This window comes from Ranitomeya variabilis, chromosome 2 (assembly GCF_051348905.1).
Source record: "Ranitomeya variabilis isolate aRanVar5 chromosome 2, aRanVar5.hap1, whole genome shotgun sequence".
Lineage (NCBI taxonomy): Eukaryota > Metazoa > Chordata > Amphibia > Anura > Dendrobatidae > Ranitomeya > Ranitomeya variabilis.
The window spans coordinates 527482615-527501291 of record NC_135233.1 but is presented as its reverse complement, the minus strand read 5'-3'; the positions used below and the strand labels follow the sequence as shown (position 1 = coordinate 527501291).

Below are 18677 nucleotides of genomic sequence, written 5' to 3'. Positions count from 1 at the left end.
CAGTGCGGTGGTCCATGCATTAGCTGTCAGCACAAATATAATATCTGTAGCACAAGACAACTGTGATACAAAAACACACAACATGACTGATGTCGAAGTTAAAAATTGAACACAAGTATGGTGACTTTGACGAGTAGTTGAATTATTAACAGATTTGGAAGTATTAACAGTATGATTAAACCAAAGACTTAATATTCATATATTTCTTATTATAGGATGTCAGACGTGTTCCAGGAGTGACCCCAACTATTGTACGGTCAACATCAGAAACCAATGAAAAGCGACCCTTCATGTGCGCCTATCCGGGATGCAACAAGAGATACTTTAAGTTGTCCCATCTGCAGATGCACAGTAGGAAGCACACAGGTAATTCAGTGCTAGAGTGCTGTGCAAAGTCTATAGCTGTTGGGCACGTGAGAAGAGGTTTGTGTAGAAAGCCTTTTATTTCTATGAAATATAATGTACTTTTACAGTATAGGCCTCATTCATGTCTGGGATTTGGTGAGGATTTGGGAGTAAAATTGAGCAGATTTTTGTCAGCACCACAAATACGTTTTCTCCTTGAGAAGAATGAGCAGGTTTTTTCTTGTGAGGATGTTGATTCATGTTTATTTTTGTGGACCCAAATATGGAAAAGTTTAGGATTAGCTCCACTGTGGATGAACCCATTTAAAGGAGCCAGTCCTCTTGTAGATTCGTGGCCCATCAACTGCACATGTGGGGCAGAAATCCAAATGTCAGCCTTGCATTTTTGGTGCTCATCCTTTTGTAAATACTTTTCAGCTGTATAGGCAAATGTCCAGATACCAAGAATGCTTTGGGGACTACCAAATGAACAGATTCTGTGTCTTATGATGCATATTTTCTATTAAGGTGAGAAACCCTATCAATGTGATTTCAAGGACTGTGAGAGGAGGTTCTCACGTTCAGATCAACTGAAGAGGCACCAAAGACGACACACAGGTTGGTACCTTGGTGACATATACAGTTTGTATGGGGTCTGAAAAATTTTGTGACATGGTTCTAGAGCTCAAAACTTCATACCAGAAGTGGGATTAATATGTTTAGCAATAGGTTCTCTACCTATTGGAAATGTGGTTGGCAAACTGCACCTCATCGGAATTTTCCTCCTACAAAGAAGCAAATAAAACAACTGAATTGTCCATATATGCTGTAAAGGATTAACCCACTTAATTTTTAGAAACAAAAGAAACTATAATGTGGTGACTACAACCAGCAATACCCAATACCCCAAATCAGTTCTATTAAGATAGGGCAAGAGCGTGGTACCTGCATGCTGAGTGACAGGTAATTGTAGACAGGACGCTAACAGTCCCAAGCAGCTCCTGAAACAGCAGTGAGTGCATCTGGATTACACTTGTAAAGTGACAGATGACTTGTGGTCATATGTGAGCTGGCACTGTCTCACCTGAGGCAGCCATTTATCCTGGACAGAGAAGCAGTGTTATTACTGCATGTACTTTGACAGGATTTAGGACTGATACAGTATTTGGACATGGTGCTTTTTAAATTAAACCTAAGGTGCAAGAAACAAATAGAACGCAACTCAAATCAACAGCTTTAAAGAGTTGTTTGATGACAAAAACTTGGGGCAAGGCTGATAACACTTGAAAATAACAAAATAAGCAATACTTACCAGGTGAGCCGCTGTAACTCTTGTGCAGCTTCTCCACTCCTTTTCTCTGGCCTTTATCGTTGACAGGGTTGCAGAGCTCTGCAAAATGTGACCACTGCAGGTAACATCATCAGTCATGTAGGGACAGCACAAGACCACGGAGGCACAAGAGCTGCTGGGTCCTCATTGGTAAAATAAAGCTCAATTTGTTGTTTTCAAACATTACTGGCCTTGCCCCGATTATTTTTTTAATAGGTCAGTCCTTTTCAACATATATTTATATGTGTATAATAACGCAATCCTTTACATACAAAAACTTTAACCTGTGAAAGCAACCTGTAAGTATAAAGGCATGCATAGAAATCATGGGACCCCATAGCAAAAATTCAAATTGGGCCCTCGCCCCTTCAAATAAAATTATTCAGCGCAGTAGGTTGGGTCACTGACTCATAGCACATACGCATAGTCACAAAAGAGCATACCTTCCAACTTGTAAATACAGGGAGAGGGACATTTTTGCTGGCAGAAATCAAGCCCCTAATAATGCCCCTTAGTGTCCTACACACAACCACCCTTTCATGGTCCTTATACAGAATTATTTCCTGGCCATAGAGTATTATACCACCACAATGCGAACAGGACAAAGTACGGTACCCCTACAGTGAACTCCCAAACAATTTACTCAAACAGTACACCCAACAGTATGATGTTCCCACAGTGACCCCAACAAAGTTTGATGTCCTCACAGTTACAACCATACAGTATGATTCACCCACCATGCCTCTACACAGTAAGATGCCCTGGTGGTGCATCAGTATAATGCCCAGACAATAATCCCCTATAGTATGATGCCCCAAGTAATCCCATTTAGTATGATGCTTCTACAGGTATAGACAGAGCAAAAAGGCAATAGTAAATAGTATTTAACAGCCAAGGTTATAATGGAAAATGCATAAGCAGGATGCAGCAGACCCCTTTACTAAATGAGGTAACACTGGTGCAAATTATTGATGAAACAACCACTCTCAGCTTACCAATCCAAGGAGAGGGTGATTGCCTAGAATTAGAATTGTACACAGGTGTAACTTGCAATAGAGCACAAGTCACAAACATGTATACCACAGTGCATAGCTAACAGCCTATTACACGCCCCTACTATGCGGGCTGCCCAACACTCTATCGGTGCATCACAGAGATGCAAACCCTAGTTTACAAGGTCACCATTGATAGGCCTAGGTGCACCCTGTATAGAAAAAAATTGCTAAAAATATATAATAATATTAGGAGGTAATAGTTAATGTTTTGGCCAAAATAAACAAACTTGCAACCCACATCAAGCGTCCTCACTGTGTTGTAAGTCCCTACTCTACAGTTAAATAAAAAGCGCAGCCAAAGCCATAAAAGGAACTTTATAAATTCCCAAATTAATTAAATTGTAGACGTAGCAGAAAGGCAATGGTATTTATCAGCCAAGGTCATAAAATAAAATGCACAAATAGGGTGCAGCAGACCACTTTACTAAAGGTGGTAACACAGGTTCAAAATACTGATGAAGTAACAACTCTCAGCCTAGTATTATAACTGCACACAGAGCCCACAACACAGTATCTATAATATAACGCTGGGAGCGTCACTCTGTCCGAAGCCTCTATAGACTGCGCAAGCGCACGCGCCGGCGCAGTCTAGGCCCCACAGAGCGACGCTCCCAGGAGATCGCGGTATGCGTAAACACTGAACGCTCACCGCGATCTCCAACGGAGAAGCAGGGACCGCCAGGAGGGTAAGTATGATATATTTACCTGTCCCGTTCCTCCGTTGCGCGCTGCCCCTCCGTCCTCCGGTCCACATCCTCTGCCTGTGACGTTCACAGTTCAGAGGGCGCGATGACGCGCTTAATGCGCGCCGCCCTCTGACTGAACAGTCACAGGCAGAGGACCCGGAAGACAGACCGGCGCGCAGCGCTGGATCAGGGCCAGGTAACTATAGCAAGTGCCGGGGGCCTGAGCTAGCGGCGACTCCGGCACCTGACCCCCACAGCGCGCCGGTGTCCCCGCCTGCTCAGGCCCCCAGCACCGCCGCGCACAGCCTGAGCCACCGCACCCAGCACAGCCTGAGCCACCGCACCCAGCACGGCCTGAGCCACCGCAGCCAGCACCGCCTGAGCCACCGCAGCCAGCACCGCCTGAGCCACCGCAGCCAGCACCGCCTGAGCCACCGCACCCAGCACGGCCTGAGCCACCGCACCCAGCACGGCCTGAGCCACCGCACCCAGCACGGCCTGAGCCACCGCACCCAGCACGGCCTGAGCCACCGCACCCAGCACGGCCTGAGCCACCGCACCCAGCACGGCCTGAGCCACCGCACCCAGCACGGCCTGAGCCACCGCACCCAGCACGGCCTGAGCCACCGCACCCAGCACGGCCTGAGCCACCGCACCCAGCACGGCCTGAGCCACCGCACCCAGCACGGCCGCCCACAGCCACGCACAGCCGCCGCACCCAGCACAGCCTGAGCCACCGCACAGCCTGAGCCACCGCACCCAGCACAGCCACGCACAGCCGCCGCACCCAGCACAGCCACGCACAGCCGCCGCACCCAGCACAGCCACACACAGCCGCCGCACCCAGCACAGCCACGCACAGCCGCCTGCACTCAGCACCGCCACGCACAGCTGCCCGCGCTCAGCTCCGCCACGCAAAGCCACCCACGCACAGCACAGCCACATACAGCCGCCCGCACTCAGCACAGCCGCCTGCACTTAGCACAGCCGCCCGCACTGATGGGGGCGCAGGATGGAGCAGCACATGATAGGGTGGAGCAGCACATGACAGGATGGGGGCGCAGGATGGAGCAGCACAGCCACCGCACCCAGCACAGCCGCCCGCACCCAGCACAGCCTGAGCCACCGCACCCAGCACAGCCACGCACAGCTGCCGCACCCAGCACAGCCACCGCACCCAGCACAGCCACGCCCACCCAGCACGGCCACGCACAGCCGCCTGCACTCAGCACAGCCACGCACAGCCGCCTGCACTCAGCATAGCCACGCACAGCCGCCTGCACTCAGCACCGCCACGCACAGCCGCCCGCACTCAGCACCGCCACGCACAGCCGCCCGCACTCAGCACCGCCACGCACAGCCGCCCGCACTCAGCACCGCCACGCACAGCCGCCCGCACTCAGCACCGCCACGCACAGCCGCCCGCACTCAGCACCGCCACGCACAGCCGCCCGCACTCAGCACCGCCACGCACAGCCGCCCACGCACAGCATAGCCACGCACAGCCGCCGCACCCAGCATAGCCACGCACAGCCGCCGCACCCAGCATAGCCACGCACAGCCGCCGCACCCAGCACCGCCACAAACAGCCGCCGCACCCAGCACAGCCACGCACAGCCGCCCACACCCAGCACAGCCACGCACAGCCGGCCACACCCAGCACAGCCTGAGCCGCCGCACCCAGCACAGCCGCCGCACCCAGCACAGCCGCCGCACCCAGCACAGCCGCCGCACCCAGCACAGCCACCGCACCCAGCACAGCCACGCCCACCCAGCACAGCCACGCACAGCCGCCCGCACCCAGCACAGCCGCCCGCACTCAGCACCGCCACGCACAGCCGCCCGCACTCAGCACCGCCACGCACAGCCGCCCATGCACAGCACAGCCACATACAGCCGCCGCACCCAGCATAGCCACGCACAGCCGCCCGCACCCAGCACCGCCACGCACAGCCGCCGCACCCAGCACAGCCACGCACAGCCGCCCGCACCCAGCACAGCTGCCCGCACCCAGCACAGCTGCCCGCACCCAGCACAGCTGCCCGCACCCAGCACAGCCGCCTGCACTCAGCACAGCCACGCACAGCCGCCCACAGCCACGCACAGCCGCCTGCACTCAGCACCGCCACTCACAGCTGCCCGCACTCAGCACCGCCACGCACAGCCGCCCACGCATAGCACAGCCACATACAGCCGCCCGCACTTAGCACAGCCGCCCGCACTGATGGGGTGCAGGATGGAGCAGCACATGATAGGGTGGAGCAGCACATGACAGGATGGGGGCGCAGGATGGAGCAGCACAGCCACCGCACCCAGCACAGCCACCGCACCCAGCACAGCCACCGCACCCAGCACAGCCACCGCACCCAGCACAGCCACCGCACCCAGCACAGCCACGCACAGCCGCCCGCACCCAGCACAGCCACGCACAGCCGCCCGCACTCAGTACCGCCACGCACAGCCGCCCGCACCCAGCACAGCCACCTGCACCCAGCACAGCCACGCCCAGCCGCCCGCACCCAGCACAGCCACGCCCAGCCGCCCACGCACAGCACAGCCACATACAGCCGCCCGCACTCAGCACAGCTGCCCGCACTCAGCACAGCCGCCCGCACTGATGGGGGCGCAGGATGGGAGCACATGACAGGATGGGGATGCAGGATGGAGTAGCACATACCAGGATGGAGACCATATACCAATATAAATGCTCGCCACCCGGGCGTAGAACGGGTTCAATAGCTAGTAATGCTATAACAGTGACTCCAACTTGGTATGATACCACCACAGTAGATGCAAAATTGTGTACAATGTTATTAAATTTGCAGGTCCCGGTGTATTTGACTGATTTGTTGTTTGATTTCATTGAATCTCCCATAAAATGCCCAATTTCCTTTTACACCTGACCAAGGATAGCATCAGCCACAGAAGGCTCCCATGACCTCGGCGCGACCTTGAAGGCTTCCTCATAATGCTTTGCAGCTATCACATCACATGGCATAGCAACTTGGGAGGGACTATCTTAGCCCATATAAAAGCTAAGGTAGGGAATGATGGAGCCATTTTAGGATGATTTTAGAATACAAAAGAAAACTCCTCAAAATACAGACATTTAATTGTGACTTTGTACCTCAGAAAGTGTTCCATGCTTTTTTTTAGCCCATCTGTTTTACTAGTCAAATTTTACATCTGAACATGCCATACCAATAGAGCAACCTGTTGCCAGTGCTGGATTTTGGTCATGCACTTACATAGCATTTCTTATTACATCGTTTTTGAGAAGGTCATTGAACTTTGTTGCATAGAAAAAAAATTAAAAATGTTAACATTTACCTGTGCATGTCTGTTTTGCACATCTGTTTTACTAGTCCCTTTGACAACCAAACACCTATTCTGTGGCCTGCTGTACATTTTACTTTCTGTACGTGTACCTACCTAGCATTTCTTGTTATGTCCATTTTGTTAGGTCGAACAATTGGGCTTTATAGGATTGTCAAAAGAAAATTTTAGTCTTGTGCAAAATATTTGGTAAAAAAGTGACAATGCACGGGGTAGTGTAACAGAAAAAATAAAACATGCCAAGCCTAAGAAGGTGGAAGCCACAAGCAGCAGAAGCACCACCACTGGTACTGGCATCAGCCATCTGGGCATTGATGACACCAAACTCAGGTCACAATTGGCCTCCTGTGCCTCTGGCAAGCATATTAGTAGGTAGGAGGCAGGGGGCATTATGGAATTTATGGCATATCACTCGTCTCAGACACCGTAAGATGATGTTACCTCTGATAGCGACTCCATAATTTTGGTTTAATATTACGCACAGAACAGCCTGCCTGATCACAAATGATCAAGAAGCATCAATTTTTAATCATTTTTTCATTGAAAAAAAGCATGAAAAGTCTGTTACTGTGCTGTGTTATTAAACAGGCTGTTGGTTACTTCCGACTTACCATCAGTTTCTATGATGAGGTCACTTTGACATTATTAAGGCTCTTTTTGAGTTAAAAAGCTCGAAAGGGGTTGGATACAATCCTTGATGACCTCAGAGTGTTGCACGCATCCATATTTTCAGGTAAATAGGAAGCTTTACAGTATTGCACTTTGCATTAAAATGAATTTTTTTTAAATGTGTCAATCAAACAAATTTGAATCTCAAAAGATCCATCATTGCTATTCAAAACTGAAAAATGACACTTTATTTGTTGTTTTTAGGACTTTGGTTTCAAATATGCTAGTGGAAAAAAATCACAGTGTGGATTCTAATAGAAATTAATTTCCACATAGATTTTGGTGCACAATGCGAGCCAAAATGTTTGTGAAAATGATGCCATAAATATATGTTTATCAAGAAAATGGGAGACACAACTGTACCTACTAATCATAAGGGTTTGCTTGCACTTGCATATAAATGATCGTCCCCAATCTCATCCAGAAGTCATGATAGTCCATATGGGATGCAATTTTTTTCTTGCAATGATCTAATTTGGAGTAAAATTGGTGAACGCTGCATTTTTTCTCATATGCAGAATACAACTGAGAAAAAAATATGCAGCTCTGCACTGCCTCATTGAATAACATTGGTCTGAGTGCAATCCGATTTTTTTTATTTGACTGCACTGTCCGATTTATAGGGAAGTGTGAGTGAGCCCTTATGTTACGCTCCAAGATGGCACATATGACTCTCTGTGCCATAGACCGGACTTACCCTTGAGGGGATGGATGGGGCAAAGAGTAAGTCCTACATGGAGGGAAAAAGGAACATCATATAGGGGCGCTGCACATAGCGCTACACCTTACACTGAGAGCACTGGCAATACGTGACACCCAATCGCATCAGTAAAGAAATCCAACAAAGATTATGTGCTGGCTCTCAATGTGTTTGAAGAATAAACAGTTTATTAAAAGAGCAATACAATAAAATGCCTACAAAAGTGGAGAGATGTTAAATGGGATAGACATGTGAGGCCCCAGTACAAGAAGTTTGAAAAGCTCTGCCTCAGAAAATGGCACACTCCACCTCTGGTCCATTCAGATGGAGCTTGGCAGAGTGCAATTTTCTAGGGATTCAAAAGATCAGAACCCCAGGAATCAGTAATCCTCTATTCTAAGTTACTTTCTTAGGAAAGCTCCTTTAACATCCTAGTATATAAAATATTGGGATAACAAATAACCTGACTCACTGTTTAGAATCTTTTGCTTCCAAAGCTTCACTCCAATACTTCCTTAGCCGTAGACAGCTAGAGTCCAATCTGTAGCCAATTTGATAGCAACTTAGAAATCTGGTAAACTCTATATAATAAATGACAGCTTTTTAAATTAGTTAATTTACCAGAATTAATAAATTAGTGATCTGTGGTTACTTTTTGTAATAAATTCAAAATGTGAACTTGTGTGAGTGTAGCTCAAATGGCTGAACATTATTAGTGCTCTGGAAAGCACTTTCAGGTGTTTAAGGCAAGTCAGTAGTATTGATATTTGTACTGAATGTAACAAAGTACAATGAAAAGTGAATATTTCTTAGTAACCATCATGTTTTTGCCCTCAGGTGTTAAACCCTTCCAATGTAAAACATGTGAGAGAAAATTTTCCCGTTCTGACCACTTGAAGACGCACACCAGGACTCATACAGGTAAAACAAGTGCGTAAACTTTTATTCACATTTATTTATTCATTTACTGTCCTAATGTTAATCCATAACAGTGTGTCTAGCTACTACTTTACATGATCAGATAAACTCCCTGTAACGAGCGCCAATTATTATTATTATTATTTATTATTATAGCGCCATTTATTCCATGGCGCTTTACATGTGAGGAGGGGTATACATAATAAAAACAAGTGCAATAATCATAAACAATACAAGTCACAACTGGTACATGAGGTGAGAGGACCCTGCCCACGAGGGCTCACAATCGCCAATCGATGATGTATAGCAAGTGGATTAGTATAATTTCATGTACTAATAAGCGTGGGTGTTCATCCAGTTGTTTGCTACTCCTAATTTCCATATTGTTTTCAGTGTATCCCCCATTTACAGGTGCTTCTCTCAAAATTAGAATATCATCAAAAAGTAAATTTATTTCAGTTCTTCAATATAAAAAGTGAAACTCATATATTATAGAGTCATTACAAACAGAGTGCTCTATTTCAAATGTTTATTTCTGTTAATGTTGATGATTATGGCTTACAGACAATGAAAACCCAAAAGTCATTATCTTGGTAAATTAGAATGCTTTATAACACCATCTTGAAAAATTATTTTAAAATCTGAAATGTTGGCCAACTGAAATGTATGTTCAGTAAATGCACTCAATACTCAATGACTCCTTTTGCATCAATTACTGCATCAGTGCGGCGTGGCATGAAGGCGATCAGCCTGTGGCACTGTTGAGGTGTTATGGAACCCCAGGTTTATTTCATAGCAGCCTTCAGCTTGTCTGCATTGTTGAGTCTGGTGTCTCATCTTCCTCTTGACAATACCCCATATATTCTCTAAGGGGTTAAGGTCAGGCGAGTTTGCTGGCCAATCAAGCACGGTGATACTGTTGTTTTTAAACCAGCTATTGGTACTTTTGGCAGTGTGGACAGGTGCCAAGTCCTGCTGGAGAATGAAGTTTCCAACTCCAAAAAGCTTGTCGGCAGAGGGAAGCATGAAGTGCTCTAAAATTTCCTGATAGACGGCTGCGCTGACTTTGGTCTTGATAAAACACAGTGGACCTACACCAGCAGACAACATGGCTCCCCAAACCATCGCTGATTGTGGAAACTTCACACTAGACCTCAAGCAGCTTGGACTGTGTGCCTCTCCACTCTTCCTGCAGACTCTGGGGCCTTGATTCCCAAACTAAATGCAATTTTTTTTTCATCTGAAAACAACACCTTGGACCACTGAGCAGCAGTCCAGTTCTTTTTCTCTTTGGCCCAGGTAAGATGCTTCTGGTGTTTTGTATTGGTCATGAGTGGCTTGACACAAGGAATGCAACACTTGTAGCCCATGTCCTGGATACACCTATATGCGGTGGCTCTTGAAGCAATGACTCCAGCAGCAGTTCACTCCATGTGAATCTCCCCCAAATTTTTGAATGGCCTTTTCTTAACAATCTTTTCAAGCTTGCGGTTATCCCGGTTGCGTGTGCACCTTTTTCTGCCACACTTTTTCCTTCCACTCAACTTTTCCTTAATATGCTTGGATACAGGACTCTGTGAGCAGCCAGCTTCTTTAGCAATGACCTTTTGTGGCTTATCCTCCTTGTGGAGTATGTTAATGACTGCCTTCTTTACATCTGTCAAGTCATCAGTCTTCCCCATGATTGTGGAGCCTACTGAAACAGACTAAGTGACCTTTTTAAACACGTAGGAAGCTTTTGCATGTGTTTTTTTGTTAATTATTCTAATTTATTGAGGTAAGGACTTCTGGTTTTTCATTGGCTGTAAGCCATAATCATGAACTTTAACAGAAATAAACACTTGAAATAGATCACTGTTTGTAATGACTCTATATAATATATGAGCTTCACTTTTTGTATTGAAGTACTGAAATAAATTAACTTTTTGATGATATTCACCTGTACATGAGGAGATGTACCGACCAATGATAAATGAGAAAATGTGTGTCTATACAATTGACCCGTGGTTGGCACATCCCCTAATATAAATGGAGGATGTGCAGTAAGGAAAGGAGGAGTATAAGGAAAGTTAGAGTAAATGATTGGAACAACCCAGGATGAAAGTATTGGGATGAAATATTTTTATTGCTGGACGATACCTTGTATTGATTCCTAGTAACATCCTGTATTAACGTCCATTCTCATTCACAGCTGCGGTGCTATAATCTACCAACATTCCCTGTTTGTTCAGTGCTGCCAATAGCGTTCTCGGGGGATTTACATTCTGGAAAGTGTAATACAGTGTAGAAAGAAAAAAAACTCTTTGGTAATACAGTTAGTTAACTGGTTTTAGGAGTATGAAAGACAATCTTTGGCCCAAATTATGACAGAATTATGGTGCATTTACCTTCACATATATACCCGGTTATCTATAAGAAACCTATAAGATGTGGTTAATAGCTGACCGTATATTTAATATACGGCCAACACTTTCTTTCCTCTTTTTACACTATGTTTTGACTGACTTACTGTACACCAATATTATCAAAACTGCAATATTCTCAAAGCGCATGATGATAGGAATTTGGTGCAGGGCATGCATGCAGGTGCAATTGTCTTTAGAGTACTTGCACATTTTGAGTGGTAAATAACCCTCAATAGGCCCACAGGCAAATCTAAGCTGCAGAATCCATTTCCCATAGCTGCAATTATCGATGTACTACTGGCCAATGACAGGCACAGTTTTGAAGACACTGACGGATACAATTTAGTGAGCTTTGGCACTGTTTGCTGCTTTTAGGTGATGAGGATACATGCAGATGAATCCATTCTGTGCTTGGCTAATCTGCACATAGAGAATTGGTCATAAATTCTATATTTACAGGGATGGGACAATTAACAACATTTATCATATATCCACAGTGCACCACCACTTTATTCATAGTTTATGGGATTGATAGTGATCAGTCTGTAATGGGTGGTAAATTTAGCTTATGGTTAAATCCTTTTAACTTTTTTATGAGTTCCTTGCATGCTTACTTATTGCATTTCTCTACAATTTCTCTTTCTCAATTAGCAGTTTTAGATGTTCCTCTATGATAACTGGACATTTCTTTGTTAACAGGTGAGAAACCTTTCAGTTGCAGATGGCCTAGCTGTCAGAAGAAGTTTGCCAGGTCTGATGAGTTGGTCCGACATCACAACATGCATCAAAGAAATATGACCAAACTTCAGCTGGCTCTATAGACACTGAGGGATGAGGTCAATTAGACTTTTAAGTCTACTGTATTATATATAAAGCTTCCAGCACATCCACCCAGCGGATTACTAGATATTGCTGAAGAAGTGCGATTCTGGCTGACCTGACCACAGGAATTAGTGTGTTCATATTTGTTAACGGCCATTAAGAAAGAGACACATAGGTTCTTTCGACATCCCTTTATGGCTCTGTCACTTTCTTGGAATGATCATTGGACTCCTTTGGATAAAATTGGTCTTTGACCCATGACCTGGATGTGGACACTTTGGATAACACTGGTCAATTGAATGGCTATGCTTATGATGTACATAATCCATATTTCACTTATTTATCTTGCAGAGATGCAATATAATCTACAGCATGAGCTACAAATCTATAGTGGTGACATTGATGTAGTGTTGTGTGATGAGGTGTCAGAGCTACTGATTTTCCTCTCAGGAGACAAAGCCTTGATACCAGTTCATAGTTTATTCTGCGAGATGTTCTGTTTCATGCTATAATATTACCAGCACATGGATATCTTTGGCAGTTGCATCAACCATCTCACTTCATTGATGGCAATTGTCATTGTCTATGCAGTTTGATTGAAACTGGAGTGGTGGGAGGAAAGGTACAGCTGCATGGCTCTCAAAAAACGCATTCAGCTTCGTAAGGTTTGGTCTCCATCATGAGCTAGACTAAGCCCATAAAATAATTCTATTAGTAAAGATGTTTGAATAAAAAATAAAATTTCCAGCAATTAAAAATTGCTATCATAGCACAAGGATCTGATTGTAACTCTAGGATTGGTTGTCCAGAGACTAAATCTCATTCCATCTCATAGTTAATACTGCACATCTTCAACATTTTTGGGTCAAACTCCTATCCTCTTACTTTATATAATGGAAATGAAAATAAGTTGTTCTCCTGTATAGACATCTTGCTAACTGTGTATATTACAATTCACAAACTCCATGATGTGAAGGAGGTTTGGATCCATCACTGTTCCCTAAAGAGGTTGTCCATTTTGTATCTAATGTTAGAAAGTATGTTGGAAAGGTGAATACTGTGAAAGCAACTTTTTTAAATATGCTTTTTAGAAGTTTTGCTCTATTTTTCTTTATCTGTAAAGCTACATGACCCCAAGTGAACTGCCTTAATTAAAAGCCCTCCCTATTGGGAAAATGGCCACAGGTGGAAGACATGTGGCGAGATATGCTCATCAACTTCCTCTACTGAAACGCAATGCATTTGAGATTAGGCAGATTAGGCAATATTATGGAGATCCAGTAAACTAGCGCAAACACAGCGTGGTTCAGCAAAGAGCACCACGGTGTTCCTCCACATGACCCTATATCTGAGAGCTGTTTTTTTGGTTGGGAGTTAGGATGAAAGGCAAATCTTGAAATCTATCTTCAGAGGTGTATCTACTATCTAGGTTTCCCGGCACCCACGGCAAGAATTCAGTTTGGCCCACCCAAGCACATATGCAATTTGCTTACTTACAGTCACAAGCCAACTAGCTCCTCTCCCTAATTCACAAAAAAAACAAAAGATAGTCAGCTCACCTGAATATCGGCTATTCCACACCTGTTCCTGCACGGAAAAGTTGAGAACTCAGTCCACAGAAAAATTGATGAATCCAGCAGGAATGTAGTGACCACGATTAAGACGTTAGTCGAAACGCGTCGGAAGAACGCTGCGATGTGTGCATAATGCTGTAAGAAATTATAACTTATTTACAAGTGGTGTACCATAGGATACAACCCTTTCCTTTTTATAAAAATAAAGAAATAAATTTACTGATTTTACTACATTCCTGCTGGATTCATCAATTTTCCTCTCCCTAATTCTCTCAATGTTCAGTGAAAAGCTGAGAGAAGCAAGAAGAAAAGCTAGTTGTTATGTGATCGTAACTATGTAAATCGCATATGAGGGAAGTGGCCATGTGATAACTGCTGGAACCACAGCTGAATCCTGACAGTGAGTATATTACACACTTTTGGGATTGGCATGCTACAGGGCTCCATTTTATAATTAAAGGGATTATCCAGGTTAGAGATCAAATTCTGCAGTCACTCTATGTGACTGCAGGCTTCTGAATTCTCACAACGCCTGCACTGCACACTTGTAAAATTTTCCCTTGCCGGTGGCAAGAGTGGACTGTCATGTGAACACGTATGTGATTTGTATACTTCTGGACACATTCTGACTAGACGTATCTGACTATGCTCAATTCATTTTCATTGAGTGAGTCCATTAATGTCTAGACAGCACATGAACAAATGTATGCAAATCGCTGGCACCAGAGAATCCTGACAGTGTACAGTTCTCACTGTAAGAATTCAAAAGTCTGGAGTCACATTGAATGACCGCAGACTCATCACAAACTTGAACAACCCCTTTAATACTCTTAAAATAAACAAAAAGCTAATAACCGACAACTTGTCAGCCTGCACAACGCTTTATTAAGATAGCCATGTATCCTGTAACCACCATCACTACTTGATACATCAATTGTAATATCAGGTCAGACCCATATACATTGGTATTGGATGAACCTACAACTTCCAGTACGTCCTTAGCAATGGTGAGGAGATACTGGGAGTTGTTACCAGTCATCATCAGTATACGGACCATACAGGAACCACAGTACTGATGAGAATTAGTCAGTATCACAAATTAACATTTACTTTCATGTACCTTATAGATGACATTGTCTCTGATTGGAGTCATTCTTTTTCTTTTCTTCATCTTGTCCAGATGCTAAGAGGACGTTTCACATCCATATCTATTCTCTCCAGACTTCTATCTACTCTGGTGTTGTGCAGCACAAGCCCAAAAGATAATAGTAGTGTCATTACAATGCTCCTGAATAAAAATATCTGCCCTACGCTTAGCCCCTGAATAAATAATTGCCTCTCACTATATTCCATGCACAAAATATAACCCACACACTGTCCCTCTTATAGTACATGCCATACACTCTACCTCCTCCTTTCCATACTTGTTTTCCTCTTCACACTGTCCTCTCACATGGTGTTCCCCCTATAGGGTCCAGTCTCTATACTGTGCCCCCTCATCACACATGCCCTCCTTGGCTTACTGTCCCCACCTGGCTGTGCCCATACATTGTTCTCCCATGCTACCCCACCACACTACTCAGTCTCTATTCTGTCCTCACTCACACTTTTCTACCCCCCTATACTGTCTCCTCACACTATTCCCCTCAATAGTCTCCTCACACATTTCCCCTTCCCTCCTCATACTGTCTCCTCTCAAGACTCAACTTCTTTCCATGTTGTCTCATGTATTTACCCCCTCGCTTTCCATACTGCCTCCTCACATATCCCCCTGACTCCTCATACTGTGTTTGCACCCATCCTATCACCCTCACTCCCATACTGTGTTCTTATTCATTCTTCTCCTTTCTTCCCATACTGTGTCCTCACCCATCCCTCACCCTAGCTCCACAAACATTCCCCCTCACTCCTCATACTGTGTATGCATACATTTCCCCATCACTCCACATACAGTGTCCGCACCAATCACCCCACATGCGATACTGTTTCTGCTTCCATCCCTCCTTCACTGTACTGTGTCTTCACCCATCCCCTCTTATACTGTTTTCTCATACATTCCACTTCGCTCATTTTGTGTCTGCATCCATCCTCCTCATTCTATGTCTGCACCAATCCTCCCACTAACCATACTGTGTCTGTACCTACACCTATCCCCCTCATACTGTTTCCTCATACATTCCCCCTCATTCCTCATTCTGTGTCTTCACACATCCTCCCCATTCTGTGTCCATACCAATCCTCCCACTCACCATACTGTGTCTGCACCCATCCCCCTCATACTGTTTTCTCATACATTCCCCCCTCGCTCCTCACTCTGTGTCTGCACCCATCCCCCATTCACCATGCTGTGTCTGCACCCATCTCCCTCATACTGTTTCCTCTTTCCTCATACATGCCTCTCATCTCACACATTGCTCCGAATACTGTGTCCTCAATTTTCTCCAGTTCTCCAAACTATGTCCTCAAATCTTCCCCCCTTACTCTAAATCTTCCTAATACCCTTGCTTCACTAAACCTTCCCCACCCTCTTTGTTGATATTCTTCTCTGTATAGTTTTATTTTTAGCAATTTGCTTGCAAGAGCAGAAGCTTGCACTTAAGAGCTTCTTTGCCCTTATTCCTGTGTCCCCCGCTGGTCTACTTACATAACCAATGTAGCATGACATATGCAGTTAATGAAACCTTCACATATTTGTCTGAGTGGAAGAATCACTGTTCTCCAGTTATCAAATTATTTATGAATGTTTAAGAGGAGCAATAATAATAAGGCACCATCAAAATTTTCCTGAATTGTTACTTAAGTCCTAATAAAGTATTTCCTAAAACAGACATGACACAAGAGCTGCTAGTTGTTTTTTACCTAACCCCTTCATCCCCCAGCCTGTTTTCAAGTTCCTGACCAGGCTTTTTTTTATGAAATTCTGACCATCGTCAATTTATGTCATAATAATGCTGATACGCTTCAATGGATCCAGTGATTTGGAGAAATTTTTTTGTGACATGTTGTACTTTATGCTAGTGGTAACTTTTTGGTTGATGACAATTGTGTTTGTTTTTGAAAATATAAAACATTTGACAAAAAAAGTGAAAACTTTGCCATTTTCAAACTTTCATTTTTTATACCCTTAAATCAGATAGTTGTATCACACGATAATAAATCACATTTAGCATATGTTTACTTTATATCAGCATAGGTTTTTTTAAACATGTTTGTTAGGAATTAGAAGGGTTAAAACTTTATCAGCAATTTTTCATTTTCCAACAAAATTTACAAAACCAATTGCAGTTACTTTGAGGAGCTTGAAAGCCGGCTCAGCGAATGGCTATCTCCCAGTACAGGGTGCAGCAAAATGTAGATGTTAGGGAGACACCTTGGACCACCGCATCAGTTGGCCTGATGATGCCCCCCTGCTGCCTGTGCCCGGGACCCATTCCTTGCCTGCTCTCCCTAGATACACCTATGGCAATCATGTAGGCTTGACTGTACATAATGAGAAAGAGGTACAGAACTTCTAAAAATTATATAAAGGCAATTTTGCATATACTGCACTCATCCTTTCATCACATTTATAAAGATTGGACATAAAATGGCAAACTCATTTGCTTAATTTTTAAGGGTCCAAGGGGACATGAGTCCAATATATTAATATTGTAAGAGTGTGCAAGTGTGTGAGTGGGATGTTTTTATATTTTTATTATTGAATGTTGAGTTGAAGAATTATTTTTTGTAGACTTTAATTTATTTTACAGCTTTGAATAGAACTTATAGAAGTGAACAGTTTGCCAAATAACATGCCTAGGGACCAAGCATGCTGATATTTTTTCCATGGCACTAGAGTGGAATGAATGTAATACTTGTTGATGGGTAAATAGTAAATGCCACAACTACAACAACCAAGTTATCTCTATGAATCAATTATCTGATTGCATATCCATTTCCAGTATTGTCATGTATTTCAGAGGAAAAATTGTTATGTTCAAATCTTGGAAGCAGTTTGACATTTGTGAACAGTGTAAAGGCTGCACTGGTTTTGTGGCCAATAATTGTAAATATGCTGCTTAAATGGTATTAAAATGTAATACAAAGAGATGAAATAGTTATTTTGTTATTTGTTAGCAGTTTATGCTCATTGTATCCCATATAGTGTCAATCATGCATAAATAGCCAGGAAGGGGTATATTTGCTATTAAAAGCTTGAAAGGCAGTGCTGGACTGGAGTTCCTTGTGCAAACAAGAGGAATTTCTTCAAATAAACATGTGGACATTCACTTTTAGGATTTGCTCACACTAGTGTATAAAAAATATGCCCCATTCTCATTCAGAAAAGTGGGACGAATAATTCCTCACTTGTCATTCGTGTTCTGTCCGTGTGCAATCCGTTTTTTTACTCAGCAGTTATTAATCCTTCACAGGACCACTTACAGTTTCCTATGCTACAGAATTGTAATGTTTCCATAAAAATCGGATGCCATGCTGATTGCTTGTATTTTTTTCTCACACCCATCAGATTTCGGAGTGAAATCACAGCATGCTGTGATTTTTCTCATATGCTGAATACAGCTGAGAAAAAATATGCAGATCTGTACTGCCTCATTGAATAACATTGTTATGAGTACAATACCTATTTTTCTATCATCACACTGGTCCAGGTTATACACTAGTGTAAGCGAACACTTAATTGCATCTTAAGCTTTGCTGTCATCATTGCTACCATAACTAGACATATCATTAATGATGTCTTATCAGTTATCTGTGAATCAACAACTAATAATTAAACTGTAGTGCCAAGAACCTTGGCTACAAAGTCATCTCCACATGGGCTTGAATTATGTTGCTT

At 44.0% G+C, this 18677-nt stretch overlaps 1 protein-coding gene across 3 annotated transcripts in view; it reads left to right on the top strand.

Moving 5' to 3' along the window:
* The window catches only part of WT1 (WT1 transcription factor), a 137270-nt gene extending 119347 nt beyond the window's left edge, over window positions 1–17923 (top strand). For 2 of the 3 annotated variants that reach the window (XM_077288085.1, XM_077288087.1), the window contains 4 exons: window positions 216–366; window positions 874–963; window positions 8959–9051; window positions 12144–17923. In XM_077288085.1, coding sequence (XP_077144200.1) covers window positions 216–366; window positions 874–963; window positions 8959–9051; window positions 12144–12265 — 456 coding nt within the window. In that variant the 3' untranslated portion in view covers window positions 12266–17923. The remainder of the gene's footprint in view (window positions 1–215; window positions 367–873; window positions 964–8958; window positions 9052–12143) is intronic. The other variant, XM_077288086.1, reaches the window with a different exon arrangement.
* Window positions 17924–18677: the final 754 nt, after the last annotated feature.